The sequence below is a fragment of the Centruroides sculpturatus genome, unplaced genomic scaffold (assembly GCF_000671375.1).
Source record: "Centruroides sculpturatus isolate CEXI.00-Female unplaced genomic scaffold, Cexi_2.0 scaffold77, whole genome shotgun sequence".
NCBI classification, from domain to species: domain Eukaryota; kingdom Metazoa; phylum Arthropoda; class Arachnida; order Scorpiones; family Buthidae; genus Centruroides; species Centruroides sculpturatus.
The window spans coordinates 788,722-803,967 of NW_019384320.1; the positions used below are offsets into that span (position 1 = coordinate 788,722).

General features: G+C 34.5%; 3 protein-coding genes and 2 non-coding genes across 5 annotated transcripts in view; 2 read left to right on the forward strand and 3 right to left on the reverse strand.

Moving 5' to 3' along the window:
• Positions 1-34: 34 nt before the first annotated feature.
• Positions 35-3,133, reverse strand: LOC111625294 (heat shock protein 83-like). The gene is made up of 9 exons (XM_023368414.1): positions 2,976-3,133; positions 2,746-2,892; positions 2,455-2,661; positions 2,204-2,363; positions 1,828-2,120; positions 1,242-1,736; positions 749-1,165; positions 447-671; positions 35-365 (listed from the first exon to the last, which is right to left on the reverse strand). The coding sequence occupies exons 2-9, from the start codon at positions 2,890-2,892 to the stop codon at positions 150-152; spliced, it is 2,160 nt and encodes a 719-aa protein (XP_023224182.1). The 5' UTR covers positions 2,976-3,133; the 3' UTR covers positions 35-149.
• A 4,452-nt stretch (positions 3,134-7,585) lies between these two features.
• Positions 7,586-7,676, reverse strand: Trnai-uau. The gene is given in 2 exon segments: positions 7,586-7,621; positions 7,639-7,676. It is a non-coding gene; the product is annotated as a tRNA-Ile (tRNA).
• A 1,626-nt stretch (positions 7,677-9,302) lies between these two features.
• Trnav-aac lies at positions 9,303-9,375 on the forward strand. Its single transcript has one exon. It is a non-coding gene; the product is annotated as a tRNA-Val (tRNA).
• Positions 9,376-10,133: 758 nt separating this feature from the next.
• LOC111625035 (vesicle-associated membrane protein-associated protein B-like) lies at positions 10,134-13,662 on the reverse strand. Its single transcript, XM_023368048.1, has 8 exons — positions 13,515-13,662; positions 12,287-12,466; positions 12,081-12,184; positions 11,927-11,998; positions 11,792-11,857; positions 11,621-11,716; positions 11,036-11,092; positions 10,134-10,916 (listed from the first exon to the last, which is right to left on the reverse strand). The coding sequence occupies exons 1-8, from the start codon at positions 13,558-13,560 to the stop codon at positions 10,704-10,706; spliced, it is 834 nt and encodes a 277-aa protein (XP_023223816.1). The 5' UTR covers positions 13,561-13,662; the 3' UTR covers positions 10,134-10,703.
• Positions 13,663-14,409: 747 nt separating this feature from the next.
• LOC111625300 (UPF0568 protein C14orf166 homolog) overlaps positions 14,410-15,246 on the forward strand; it is a 19,371-nt gene continuing 18,534 nt past the window's right edge. Inside the window, exon 1 of the mRNA XM_023368426.1 lies at positions 14,410-14,425. The gene's annotated coding sequence lies outside the window, so the exon portion shown is untranslated. The remainder of the gene's footprint in view (positions 14,426-15,246) is intronic.

Consider the following 15,246-nt stretch of genomic DNA (forward strand, 5'->3'; position numbering starts at 1 on the left):
ATTAGATTTATAACTTTCAAAAATCACACACAAATATTTTATTTTAAATTTTTTATTTGTAAAAAACGAACACGAATTAAATACAACAAATAATAAATATACTACAGTAAATGGAATGAGCAAATGAGTTTATAAACATGAACATTAGTTTAATCAACTTCTTCCATTCGAGATGCATCTTCTTCGTCACCTTCTAATGGAGGCATTTCTTCTACTGCTGCGTCACCTGCACCGCCGATCTCTTCATCGTCTATTCCCAATCCTAATTTAATCATACGGAAGATGCGTGATGCGTGAGTTTGGGGATCTTCGAGTGTGAAACCTGAACACAACATTGAAGTTTCGAAAAGTAGCATAACCAGATCCTTAAAAAAAATAATTTGTTTTAGTATGATGCAATCTTTAAAGTGAGGATAGGAAAAATCATTAATAGAAATAAAAGTTACCTTAACAGATTTGTCATTTTTATCAGCATCGGCCTTTTGTCTTAAAGTATCAACAATTGGATGATCGGGGTTTATTTCTAGGTGCTTCTTAGCTGACATGTAACCCATAGTGCTGGTGTCACGTAGAGCCTGAGCCTTCATAATCCTCTCCATATTTGCAGTCCAACCAAACTGACTTGTAACAATGCAGCATGGAGATGTGACTAGCCTGTTTGAAACAACAACCTAAAATGGAAAAAAGAAGTTAAGTAAAAACAGTATATTTAGAATTCTTAAAAAAACTGAGGAAAAACAAAATTTACCTTTTCAACTTTCTTATCTAGAATATCCTTTATGACTTTGCATAAATTCTCATATTTGGCTTTATCTTCCTCCCTTTTCTTTTTTTCTTCTTCATCCTCTGGTAATTCTAATCCTTCTTTGGTTACTGAGGTAAGTTGTTTTCCATCATATTCTTTTAGTTGTTGGACACAGTATTCATCAATAGGTTCAATCATATATACAACTTCAAAACCACGTTTCCTAACCCTTTCTACAAATGCAGAATTAGCTACATGTTCTTTAGATTCTCCTGTAATGAAGTATATGTGTTTTTGATTCTCTTTCATTCGTGATACATAGTCTTTTAGGGAACACATCTCATCACCAGAAGCAGAGGTATAGTATCTTAAGTATTCAGCCAGTTTCTTCCTGTTTTGGGAATCTTCATGAATTCCAAGCTGAAAAAGAAAAGAAATTTTAGAAAAACAATTTATGTAATTAAAAAACAAAATAAAGTAACTTATTGTAACATACCTTCAAATTTTTGCTGAACTGTTCATAAAATTTCTTGTACATTTCTTTGTCTTCTGCAATTTCATCAAAAACTTCTAGACACTTCTTCACAAGATTCTTTCTGATAACCTTCAAGATTTTGTTCTGTTGTAACATTTCTCTGGAAATGTTCAGTGGCAGATCTTCTGAATCAACTACTCCTTTCATAAAATTCAAATACTCTGGCATTAGATCTTCACAATTGTCCATAATGAAGACTCTCCTAACATATAATTTAATGTTATTCTTTTGCTTTCTGTTTTCGAACAGATCAAATGGAGCTCTCTTTGGCACAAACAACAATGCTCTGAATTCTAATTGTCCTTCTACAGAAAAGTGTTTAACAGCTAAGTGGTCCTCCCAATCATTAGTCAGACTTTTGTAGAATTCACCATACTCCTCCTTGCTAATGTCATCTGGGTTTCTCATCCATATTGGTTTAGTTTTATTCAATTCTTCATCCTCAGTATATTTTTCCTAAAAGGAGGAAAGTTTGTTAAAGCCAAGCTGTAAATAAATTGGCATTTTATGTGGAAATGTTTAAAAAGCTAGTTAAGTTTTTACAAACCTTAATTTTCTTTTTTTTCTTCTTATCTTTGTCTTTATCCTCTGCCTCATCTTCTCCTACATCTTCAATCTTTGGCTCTTCCTTCTCTTCTTCAGGTTCTTCAGTTTCAGCTTTTTCCTCTTCATCATCTGATACTTCTTTCTCTCTCTCTTTTTGGACAAGTAACTTAATTGGATAACCAATGAACTGGCTGTGTTTCTTAACCACTTCTTTAATTCTCTTCTCTTCCAAATACTCAGTCTGATCTTCTTTCAGATGCAAAACAATCTTTGTTCCACGACCAAGTGGTTCACCTGTACGGAACATTGAACATCCATTTTAGCACTGAAGTCTTGGGAACAAAGTAAAGCAAAGGAATTCACAAAATACCACTCACCATGATCTGATCTAACAGTGAATGATCCACCAGCAGAAGATTCCCATGTATACTGTTCATCATCATTATGGCGTGTGGTTACAGTTACTTTATCAGCAACAAGGTAGGCAGAATAAAAACCAACACCAAACTGACCGATCATAGATATATCAGCACCAGCCTATGAAAAAGAAAAAACAAGAATTAAAATCCAAGAACATGCAAATAAAGACTTCTTCAAAAGTGATTTCCAAATTATTATTAGTTCTTACTTGTAATGCTTCCATGAAAGCTTTAGTGCCAGATTTGGCAATTGTACCCAGATTGTTGATCAAATCTGCTTTTGTCATTCCAATACCAGTATCAATAATAGTAAGGCTACGTTCGTCTTTATTTGGAACAATTTTGATGTAAAGATCTTTTCCACTTTCCAAACGTGAAGGATCTGTAAGACTTTCATATCTGATCTTATCCAACGCCTGTAAATAGAAACGAAATGCCATTTAGATAAAAATATATATATATTCACTTAAATATTAATAAATGTATGTAGGCTTACGTACATCAGAAGCATTTGAGATCAATTCTCGAAGGAAGATTTCTTTGTTCGAATAGAAAGTGTTAATGATTAAACTCATCAACTGAGCGATCTCCGCCTGAAAAGCGAAGGTTTCAACGTCTTCTTCCATCATATTAACTTCGGCAGGCATCTGAAAACCACACACAAACTCGTTATTACCATTACTTCACAAAGTAATTGAAGATTCCAGAGTATTCTTTATGGAAAACTTACCTTTGTAGACACGATTTAATTCAGCGAGTTACTCCACTGATTTGAATACTGCAACGCCGGTTTTGCTTTTTATTAACGGCGGGTATCACTACGCGAAAATAGTTCTTGTCGCTGATCGTAGCGAATTTGCAAATCCTTTGACAAACTTAAAAATAATTTTTTACTTTAACGTATTTATAAATAATAATTTTATTAAAATTAAATAAATTTTCTCGAATTAGTAAAGTTACGGCAGCATTCGCCGTGCACTACATTAAAGGAAGTTGTATAATACAACGGTGATAAAGCTAAGTTGAGAAGCTTCTAGAAGTTTCCCGAATTTTCCGGATAACACGTGATCAACTGTGTTTCCGGTTCCGTTTATGGATTGCTTCGTATGCTTGATAATTAAACACGTGTTTTTATCAGAACATACGCTGTGAATAAGCGATAAGACGACTGAAGATGAAACTATAAAATTAAATGACTTAACTAATATGATACACGAAATATATAATGAATATAATTATATTTTAAATTATATTTCCGTATATATTTATTAAATTTACGCTATTGTATATTCCTTATATTATTTTTAAACGTGTAATTCCGATCAGTAATGAGTACGAAGGGTAAGAATAGTGTACTGTATATATATATAAATACATCTCCAAATAACTGACCTATATGGAGAAAGAATTCCTTTAACACACGTGTAAATTCACAAAACATTGGGATGAGTCTAACAATTCAAGGACATTTAAGTTATATTTTGTCTGAAATTGTTTAAATTGAGGTAAAAATGTTAAATTAATTTAAGTAATATTAACGTATATTTTTATAGATATATTAAAACAAAATATTCTTTCATTTACAGTTATTTGCAATTTAAATTAAACGACCAATTCGATTAAAAATGAGAGAATTTTCGATAATTAGCAAATGACTAGCGTTTAAGTTTTGATAGTCATTATAATATCGACAAAATGAATCGGTAGAATCATTTATAAATGAAAATCGAAATTAAGGTTGATGTAATTTAATGTTTTGAGTTTATAAATGTACATTTCATGTAAATAATTTCAATTTACGAGTGTACAGAGAAAAATAATGCAATTTGCTATATTAAAAAAACATTTTGAAATAAAACAATGATTTTAGATATAAAGTTTCGATAATTAAGAACAATATTCTGGAATCTTAAACAACATTAAAACCACGTTGAAATCCACCACACGAAGACTAACATTCCTTTCAGTTGATAAGCGCCCTCTGGCTATTAAAAATAAAAGTACTATAATCGATAAATTTTCATTTTTTTAAAATTTTAGTTTACGATAATGATGAGAAAATAAGATTGAGTAAATCTAAAATAATAAAATAAGCAAAAGAAAAAAAATTGGAATGCATTATTTTTTTAAATTAAAATTACTATGCCTGCATAAAAATATATAATCAATATACATTATTACTCATAATTATATTTTTATTAAATACGCAATAATTAAATATATATGATAAATGAATCAAAAAATTTACATATATAAGAAATTAGGCAATAAAATTATCTCTCATTTATTATTTTTATAAGACAAAAATGGAACAATTTTTTTGACTTCCGCTTTATGGGATAAAGATGGCCTTTTAGGCTAATGTCAGACGAGCGTAAAAAACGACGGACGTGTTAACATTTTTTTCGAGGGAATAACGGGTCGGCATCGTTCCTGTCGAAGGGATTTTTTTTTAACTCTTTCCGCCCTGTGGCCACTAAGAGGTCCTCTTTTTGCAAGCCATTATGGATTCGATCACAATGAAGCGGCCGGATGGTAAAAGATGGAACTCAACATATCCGGAGGGCCGATTCCCTGAAAAATTCCCGGGGATTTTCGACCTAGTCCGGATTCGATCCCGGGTCTCCCATAGCGGTAGGCTGCCACCTTGACCGCTCGGCCATCTGGACATCGAAGAGCTAACGGTGTACAGTACATGCGTATTCTAAAAACATGATTATTATTAAAGCGATTGTACAAATTAATGAGTGGCCAGAATTGAAAGAAACTTCATTTAAACTTTATAAAAACAAATATGAAAAAGGAAAAACGGTTACGATCAAAAGAACCTACCCGATATTGCCTATGTTTTGTTTTTGTTTTTGTTAGTTTTTAAATATTTCTGTACGTAATAAAAATCAAACAGCGCATCGCAATCTATATAAGATCCGTGTTGACATATATGCGTCTGAAATCAAACTGATTACCAACACGCTCCGTGAAAAATGGCATTCGTCTGACCACTGCCTTTCTGTCCGTGAATTTTCGGGTCGCGAATAGAAAAAATAGCGTTTTCACGCTCGTCTGACATGAGTCTTACTCAGGTGTGGCCAAACTTTTATCCTTTAGGGGCTACTTTTTTGATAAAGTATAGTCTCGGGCGACTATGAATATGGGCAAACAATTTTAGGATTTTTATATGCTCATGCGTTAACATTCATTTGCATTGTTCATCGGGATAAATACAAACAGTATGGATACGTTGCACAGACAGTGCACGTATTGTTGTAAGAATAATTTTTTTTTTATTTTTTATTTTATTTTTAATGAAAGGGGCGGAAGACCAGGACTACTCAGGGGTATCGCCTGGGTGAAAAGAAAAAGGGAGAAGGGGTAATGGATAAGGGGGGTAGAAGTGTGATAGGAAGGATGGTGAAGATGAGAGAAATCGTCAGCGCGAACAACGCAGTAATATAAATAGGTGGATACATGTGCGGTATGCAAAAAGAAAGAGTGTACACGTAATTATGGCGCGTTACATATGAAAGAAAAGCTTTGTGGTTATAGAATAAATATAAATACCGGAGTTGAAAATGGTGATAGTTACAAAAGGGTACATGTTTTGCCGGTTATAACGCGGCCCCTGGTGTAGAGGTCAACTGTCGTGTGAAGAGTCCCTTGTCTGATTCCGGTTGGTGAAGTTTGGATTTAAAGCGCCGGTTTCCCGGATAAAATCGGTAAATCCATTGTAGGTGGCACTGTTGTTGATGAGGAGATCGGGCGTGCAGGGCCAGTTGAATCCTTCAGTGAGGGCTTTGTGAATGAGTTGATCCCTCTGTGTGTCATAGAGGTTGCAATCAAAGATGAAGTGCAGGGGATCCTCTATATCGCCACTGTCACACTGACAGAAGGGGGTATCGCTGTGGTGGAATCTGTTGAGATATTGGCGAAAGTTCCCATGGCCAGTGAGGAGTTGGCTGGTGAAATAGTTGCCATTTATGTGGTTGAGAGAGAGACGGTTGGGAATGTTAGGCAGGAATTTAAAGGTAGTCCTACCAGTGTCCGCCTCTTCCCATTCCCTCTGCCACATGTGGATGAGCGTTTCTCTCATGAGATTCTTGACAGCCACCGTTGGGATGTCATCAAAGCTTGGTGTAACAGGAGAAGTGGCTGTCTCCTTAGCCAGCACATCTGCTTCCTCATTTCCTATTACACCTTGATGGGCGCGGGTCCACGATCTTCAGTTCGTCTATGATGAGTTGGTGGAGATGGTTACGCTGGGTTTTCTTGCTTATGCTCCAGAGAGCGGCCTGGCTGTCAGAGCAGATGCAGACCTTCTTCCCGCGGAGCTTGTAAGAATAAATTATCGAATTAAGATTTTTAAACATTAATTTAAGTTAAAGCAAATTGTTCAACTTTAGCTACACGGGCTACTTTCAAAACCTTTGCGGTCGACCGGTTGACCGTCTACGTGTTGGCCATCCCTGGTCTTACTCATTAGCCTATCACATTAGATCCATGAAAAAATCTTAGATTTGCTCTTTGCAATACGGTTTTATTTAGGGTTGACTTGCGTCCTACAAATACGACTTACATATAAACTTTATTGATCTACTTTACAAAAAAAAAAAAAAACATTTTTTTTTATACTCTTTCCGCATTGTGGGCACTAAGAGAGCCTCTTATAGCAGGCCCATTATAGGTTCGGCCAGGCCTACAATGGGGCGACTGAATGGTGAAGGAAGAGGCCCGACATATCTGAACGGATAACCCCCCGAAAAATTCCTGGGGATTCCTTGACCCGTCTGGATTCGATCCCGGGTGGTCTGCCATCTTGACCGCTCGGCCATCCGGCTGTCTAAAAAAAAAAAAACACTTTATATCCAAAAATTAAAGCATTTAAAAAAAATATTAAAAAGTACACAAAAAACATGCAATTAATTTCTAAACGCATGTATAGGATTTTCTGAATAAAAATCTTTAAAATACTGTATAAAATTCTAAATTTAATACGAGCAATTATTTACCAGTATTGTGACATCGTCACAATGACTTAAGTTTAGTAGTGTCTTGCCCTTGTATAGTACATCATACTTTTCCTGTTAATGATGTCATGCCGGTCATCTATCTAACTCCCGTTCAGGAGAAAACTTTTTGATTGAAATAACATGACTTCCGGTCCAAAGCGGAAGTTCGTATACAGTTAAAGTCACTCGAATTGGTAAGAATTGCGCCGGACACCGAATCGACGATTGCTCGCTATGATGAAGCCTGAACAGCACAAATGTATACGCCAAAGCCGGGCGCACAGTCCAACTAATCGGCCGATAGAGAAGGGGAATTTAAAAAAAACTTATCACATTCCCCAGGTGAGGCTCGAACTCACAACCCCGGCATAACTCACAAGTACTGCTTATAAGTACCGTGCGCTAACCAATTGCGCCACTGGGGACGATGGTTTTTCAACTACGTTAATAATTACCAACATTCTCGTTTGTGAACGTAAAACGATCCCGAAATAAGCCAACTCGTAGTTAATTTTTCACGTAGCGTCCGTGTGTTCTATGCGTTTCGCTTTCGGCATAGGTCAAGACAGGCATTCGGAAATAGAAAGCAAAAAACAGAGCACCGACAATCGAACAGTCGTCACGAAATCAATGTCAAAAATTGCAAATTTTGGAATTTTCCACGCTAGTGGGCGAAGTGCCTGGCATGGAATTGGAATAATTTGTTCGACTAAATTCGCAATTGTCGAATTTATAGCAAAGAGAACATTTGTTCAATGACTTATTTCTGTTGCACAATCTGCAAACACAGTGATGCCTCATCCGCAGGCTCACTCTGTAAAAAAAAATAAGTTTGCGTTTCACTTGCGACTACCCGAACGAAGAAAGAAACCTCCCAGTTCCCGAAGATTTCGCGGAACACACATCGAGGATTCCTGGCTGTTGTGTCCGTAAAATAAACGATTACTTGTTAACGTATATACGAGCAGCATCACAAAGACGACGAAGGACCTCCTGGTAGTACTCCTTTACGATGGTTTGGCCTTTTTCACTCACGATACACCACCCCACGAGAGTCGAAAAAATTGTCAACATGACCTTGATATTGCTGCGAACCTGCCGCACTTTTTTGGCCTCGAGGATCGTCCCCGAAAGCCTGCTAAATCTTGCGAATGGTCTACACTTGGGTATCGCCAAGGTTTTTGGCAAAATTTGATGCAATTTTGCTCTCACGTTGTTCAGTCATTTTCAACTTAGTGGAATCCGACGAGCGCTCACTACATGTACTCACTCATAGGCCGACTGCCAGCGACTGACGCTTCCTGCAGGCGGGAAAAAATTCAGGACTGTGCATGACTGTCCCCTCCACAACTCCACCGAAAGAGGCCTCCCGCGCATCATTGGTTTATGCGGAAAAAATAAAAGTCCGATACTTTTTGAACAGACCTCGTAATTAAGTGCTACATTTGTTTGAAATGTGCTAACTCACGTCTGACCGGAGACAAAGGAGCACGACAAAGGGTAGAGGTGCGGGGTCGCCTAACTAGGTCAAGGGGCAATTCGGTGTGGATTATCCCCTGGAGATTTACATACATAACACTGGGCCAAAGTCACGTGGTTAAAACAAAGTTCTACATTCATTTTGCATTCTATACAGTGTATATGTTGATTTGGGCAATTTGGATAATAAAAGTGGTGTGAACGTTTTGCAAGAAGTTAAAGAAAAAATCGAATTTATTATTACCGGAGAAAAAATCCTTTAATCGTGAACAAAACGGCAATGAACTTTTTGTTATTACGAGTATTTTCAATACGAAAGCTCGGAGTTTCGTGCACCAGACGCAATTGTCAAAGAAATGTAATTTCGGCTTCGTCTCTATTCGTAAGGATGATTATTAAGTTTAAATTTAATTTTGAAACGCGATGCGCTTGAAAGTTTGGCGTGTGTCGGGTCGAGAACTGCGACTTAACGACGCGACCGGTAAATCGGACGGGGCGAAATGCTTTCGGGTCGAAACGGGGGACGTAATCTAGAGGAACGTTATTGATCATGTTTGATTAACCTGGAGTAAGTGCTTGTGGTGTAGCGGTCATCACACCCGCCTAACACGCGGAAGGTCCCAGGTTCGATCCCTGGCAAGCACAATCTACATTTTTTAAAAGTTTCGCGGATCTTTGCGTGAATTTCATCATTCCGTAGACGGGCCTTTTAAATTATTGAGCAAATTCGCCGAAACTCACCTCGCTTTCCTGGAAAACACCGTGCTTTCTTAAGGAAGGACAGGCAGTTGAACAGACAACAGTGGTAATTTATATGTCTACAATTTTTTCGAATTGTAGTTCAATGACACCTAATCATGTAGCAGTCATTACTATATTTTCGCCCCGACAGATGCCTTTCAGCGAAGAAATTTCTTCAAATGTTATATCAGGACTCGTAAAATATAGATTACCAGTATCCTATTTTCATCATATAATTGTGTCCTACTATCATTATACTTATGTAGTTTTAATGAATGTATGCCAAACGCTAATACTGTATTCATTTCTTAATTCTAAAGTAATACTCATTAATTATTTAAGGAAAATCTGTTTAATTGAAGAATAAACGCGTTTTAAATATACAGTAAAATACAGTGTTTTTAGTACTAGATTCATATTTTCAGGATAAAGAAGTCACAGAAAAAATCAGAAATTTGAATATTTTCAAGAGATATTTATATAATTCAATTATAATTATCGCAATGATATTCTGAATAACTTGAAACATGCAGATTTTATTGATTGTGCAAATACAACCAAGAAAATACAGTAATGTGTTGTTCATTGTATTTATTTGACTGTATTTCCTCTTCTGTAAAAGTATTTGGAATAGGTTTAGTGGATTCGTACGAATGTGTTGATCAGAAGAATAAGAAAAATAAGAAATATTTTCAATTTTACGCAAACTTAATTGAAATATATCTTTGGCTGAAAAATCTCGAATTTATATTACAATTGCTAATACCAGATTATTATTGCTTTCGAGTAATGAAGCTGTACAAAAAGCATTCGACTCCAACTTCGCTAACTCTTCCATTTATTGCAGTATATATTCCTTTACAATTTAGTATTATATAAACGAAAAAATTCAATTTGCATTACTCGAAATATAATTACGAAGAGTACAAAATTGCAAATCACATATAGTTTAGTTTAGTTGTATATTTAACCTTCGTCTTCTTGGTTTGGTATATCCAATTTTCAGATGAAAAAGGATTAAAATGAATTCTTTCATAATTGTAGCATTTTTAATTAATTATCATTCTAAACAAATGAAAAACTATTCAAGGTTATATTATATTAAAAATATAACTATGAAAATCAAGAGAATGTTAACGAGGCGAATATATTCAGTATATTATGTACAGTACATAAACACATTTCTAATTAGAATAACATTTTTTCTAATTAAATATTCGGGCATAAACATTTTAAAGAATATTAGTGAATCTTTCAAACATAATTCCGAGTAGAAAGTTCAATACACATAAAGAAGAAATGCCCACTGCACAACGTAAATAATAGGTTAACTGGCTTTCCTGTTCTATTGAATCTTCCATAGTAGTATTTTCTGTATCGGATGTTATATCTCCAAACTCTTGCAAACTGCCTTTATTCACGTGTGGACATTCAATTGCATATATCTGCAAATAAGAATTTATGAGTTAAACTTTTGTTTAAATTTTACTAACTGAATCCGTAAAAAGCAACGAAAGATTTTCTTATAAGCATGACTACAAATGATATAAATTTAAGTACTTACTGAATTTTCATCTCTATCGCCAAAAATCCTTCGGGCTTTTAAAAATAAAACTTCATTCTATATCAAAATATATAATTTTATTACTTAAACAAGCTTATAACTATGTACAATATAACATAATTCAATATCGTTAGTTGGAAAAATCATAAATCTAAAATGTTATTTTTCCAACAAATTATGGCTCGGACAAACAATATAAATAAGGGATGGAAACGACCAGAGCTACCCACTATATGCTGAGAGTTCGGAACAGAATTGAAGTATTGATAGAAGGTTCTATTTGTCTATATTTTTATCTGTTTCAGTTAATAAATGAATCGAGTATATTTCGTTTTTAAAGTATCTTAACGGCTCGTAGAAAGCCACAGCCGAAATATCTCATTCAGAAAATTGTAAAACCACTAAAAAAAAAAAAGTCGGATAGAGTAGGATTTGTATGTAAGCTGACATGATCTCATTCAACCTGGATATGGTCCTAATATTTTAAATTTACTATTATTTGTATGGAAGGAAAGGGCCTCTTATGTACTACAGCTTACGATAATAAGCCTAAATTTGGCCGTGACGTCAGATCAACTACATCACCTTCAATTCCTCATTTGTCATTTGTAAATCTTTCATTCCGTCTGTCAGCTTTGTCATCTCAACTCTTAAATTTTTAAAGTAATTTACATCGGCTTCCTAAAAGTAAAAAATAAGTCATGAATTATATTTCAATATTTTAATATTAAAAAATAGTTTTAAAAAGAAACTAACTGTAGTATTACACGTATAAACCGACAGCACATCTGAACTTTCTTCCGGAGTAACGGTTGATGAACTCTAAAAACGTATACGATAAGTTAATTAGAAAATATAAGAAGTTTAGATTAATTCATTCAAATCACTTACCGAGTTGATTACTTCACGAAAGACACATAGCAACTTTTTTTCACGTATGATGGTTGGATCCGCTTCACTCCACTGTATATATAAAATGAAATGTTTATTAAATTTATTCACGTAAAATAATTAAAATTGAGGAAAAAATATATAGAAAGAATACCATTTTTTCATGATCAATTCCACTTAGAGGAGCAGGCATGGTCTGTACTAAGAATTTATGTTTAATGTATTCTAGCGGGTTGTACGTATTTGATAAGACTTTAACTGAAAACAATTATTTTAGAATAGCTTATTAATGAATATAAAAGTACTTTAAACTAAAATATAAACAACAAAATATCCGAAAAACTAATTGTAAATGCTTACCTCTAATTGAAACTTTTTCACCAGATTCAACGTTTCCATAAGATGGTGAAACTTGATATTTTGTTGGAGCTGTTGTCTTGATTTTAAAACAAACAGTTTCAGATTCATTGTTCTTTAATTTAATTTCGTCTTCTTTCCAAGTGAATAAAAAATGATCATCTTGATTCTGGTTTCGTGCAACTGAATTAAAATATTCAATAATTAGGAAAGTCACTATTTATTCCTTGACGTAATTTAAATCTTAAAATGACAAACAAAGGAAACGAAAGTTATCGTATATCTTTTAGAATCAACTGTGTAATATATATAATGAATCTCATAATGGATATTCTTCTCCGTAAAACTTTAAAGTGTCATTTTTGAAATCATTTAAGAAAGCGATTAGGTTATTAAACGTTTATTTTCTTTAAGAGAAATCCTAGTATAAAACAGATAATTATAGAAAAAAAGGTAATTTAGTAGATAAATTATAGAAAAAAGGTAATCCAAAATTGGAAAAATAAACAATTTTTTTCTAGTATCAAAAGGGAAGGTGATAATATTTTTTTAAGGGAAAATGCATTTTCAAGACTAATAAAAACTGAAATTGCAAGAAAATCCGCCTTCAATAATTCTTAAACCTTTAAATAATTTAAAATCCAAGAGCTTTGGAGCCATCTTTAGGCATTTGGTGGCTTTAAAATGAACAATATCAAATATTATTAAGCTGACTATCTTCAAAATTTTAAAGATAAACGTTCTATTTGCAATTAATTAACACTCAAACATTTTTCAAGTATTTATTTCTGTTTGCATTGTAAAATCGGGTAAAAGCAAGTTATAGTCTCAAAGTAGAAACTATGAGTGCTGTAGACTAGAAAGAACTAAATATGGCAGCATGATCTCTACAGCAAAATGTGAATTCAGCTCAAAATGTATATGGTTCAAATTCTATAGCAGCTCTAGCAAATGACGTATTAAAGCCTGATAACATTTTAAATTTCAAGCAAATGTAAAATTGAAATTCAATTAAAAGTTCTAAAAAATTGTTCTAATATCGAAATTAATTTTTACGAATTAAAATTTTTTCATTACAGTGGTGCCTCTTTCATCGAATTTAATTCATTCCAAGAGGCCATTCGAACTCCGAATCAATTTTCCCCATTATTCATAATGGAAAGTAAATTAACTCGTTGGCGGTTATTTTATTCATTTATTAATATTTTAAACATTATTCATTCTCACTCACCCGTAAAAGTTAGATGAGAAGGTTCGATTTCCAATTTGTTACTCATGTTTATATTTAATTTACAATTAAAATCTTTCCGTTCGAGTCGTGAATTCAAATTATAGTTCGTAACGGAACCGAATTTTAAAATTTAAAAGTTTGCCTTTGACGAATGATGGCGCTTCGATATATAAATATTTTTAAATCGTATTTTTCGAATTTAGGTGTTTTTTTTTTAAACATTTAATTAAATGGAATTCAATAGATGGTTAATTGAATCATTTATAATAATTTGTTAATTTAAACAGTTACATTAATATTTAAGTTTAATTAATATATTTGTTTATCGGCTGAGCTGTCAAAGTGGCAACTTACCTCTCTGGGGGACCCGGGATCGAATCCGAACTTGGTCGAAAATCCCCAGGAATTTTTCGGCGGGGGTGATTCCTTTGGATATGTCGGGCCCGTCTTTCACTGCCCGGCCGTCCCATTGTCCAAATCCATAATGAGTTTGCAAATGAGGCCCTCTTACTGCCCAACCGGCCGACAAAGTTAAAAAAAAATAAGTGGTTCCTGTTCAGTGTCGTCTTCACGCGTGGGCACGCTAGGCAGTTGCCCGGAATCCCCACGCTAATTTATGCACAGACAAATTTAAAACTAATTTTCTGATCACCTGCCGGTTGTGTATGCAAGGCTCCTTGCACTGTTTTGTCCAGGGGCTTAAAATGATGTTAAGAAGGCCTTGCTCCCGTCTCTATAAAATTAATGTTATTTTTGATAATAGAAAATACAAACTTTAAGACTTTTGTTTATTAATAAAGAAAAATTCTACATATTTCATTTGTTCAAATAATAAATAAACAAAAATAAAATGATAATAATGGATAAAGGAGCCCATTCTATTATTGGACTGGCCACGCGGAGTTTTCCAGGTTTTCTTCACTTTAGTAACACCTAAAGTACTCTAGTAACATCTAAATGGGGGCCAGTTCTCTTAAAATACCTCCCGGAAGGTATTCCCCGGCAGATTTGCCGTAATCAAAAATCAAATAAACTAAATCAATATAACTGTAGATAATGGTCTGCTGACAGCGGGTAATACAGTTGGATAAGCAAACTAATGACGCATTCCATTTCAAACGAAACGGACAAAATGCCATTGATTTGCTTATCAATTGAATTGTATTACAGCTACTTAACCAGGCAACGTGCCCAATGTTATGCAAGTAAAGATTGCAACATATACATTTCAATACGATAATTAGACGACAAGATGACCGAGCATCAGCCTACCGCTCTGGGGAACGCTCAATCGAATCCGTGCGAGTGTTCCCAGAAAATTTTCGAAGTGTCCTTATCACTCCATTACGAGCTTGGCTAAACCCACGATGGATATGATTAAAAGACTCTTGTGGCGTCTTCAGGGAAGAAAGACAAAAAAAAAAAAAAAAGCAATTTAAGATAATAGAGAGGTTGCGGCCGACGTTTTCATCGCGAAAACGTGTACGTCGGACGTTTAGCGCCGCTTTCCTGTAAGCCTAGAAGTTTGACAATGGCGTTTGGAACGTCAGTGGAATCATGCTCGACGTATCAAACGCCATTGTCAAACTTCTAGGCTTACAGGAAGGCGGCGCTAAACGTCCGACGTACACGTTTTCGCGATGAAAACGTCGGCCGCAACCTCTCTATTATCTTAAATTGCTTTTTTTTTTTTTTTTTTTTTTTTTTTTTTTTTTTTTTTTTTTTTTTTTTT

Coding starts and splice junctions, on each gene's coding strand:
- LOC111625294 (XM_023368414.1), bottom strand. CDS start 2,892: ATGCCTGCCGAAGTTAATATGATGGAAGAAGACGTTGAAACCTTCGCT. Junction 2,364..2,454: donor CTTTCATGGAAGCATTACAA/GTAAGAACTAAT, acceptor TCTTTTTCATAG/GCTGGTGCTGATATATCTAT. Junction 1,166..1,241: donor AGTTCAGCAAAAATTTGAAG/GTATGTTACAAT, acceptor TTTCTTTTTCAG/CTTGGAATTCATGAAGATTC.
- LOC111625035 (XM_023368048.1), bottom strand. CDS start 13,560: ATGAGTAACAAATTGGAAATCGAACCTTCTCATCTAACTTTTACGG. Junction 11,999..12,080: donor GAATTGATCATGAAAAAATG/GTATTCTTTCTA, acceptor TTATATATACAG/TGGAGTGAAGCGGATCCAAC. Junction 10,917..11,035: donor GCGATAGAGATGAAAATTCA/GTAAGTACTTAA, acceptor TCTTATTTGCAG/ATATATGCAATTGAATGTCC.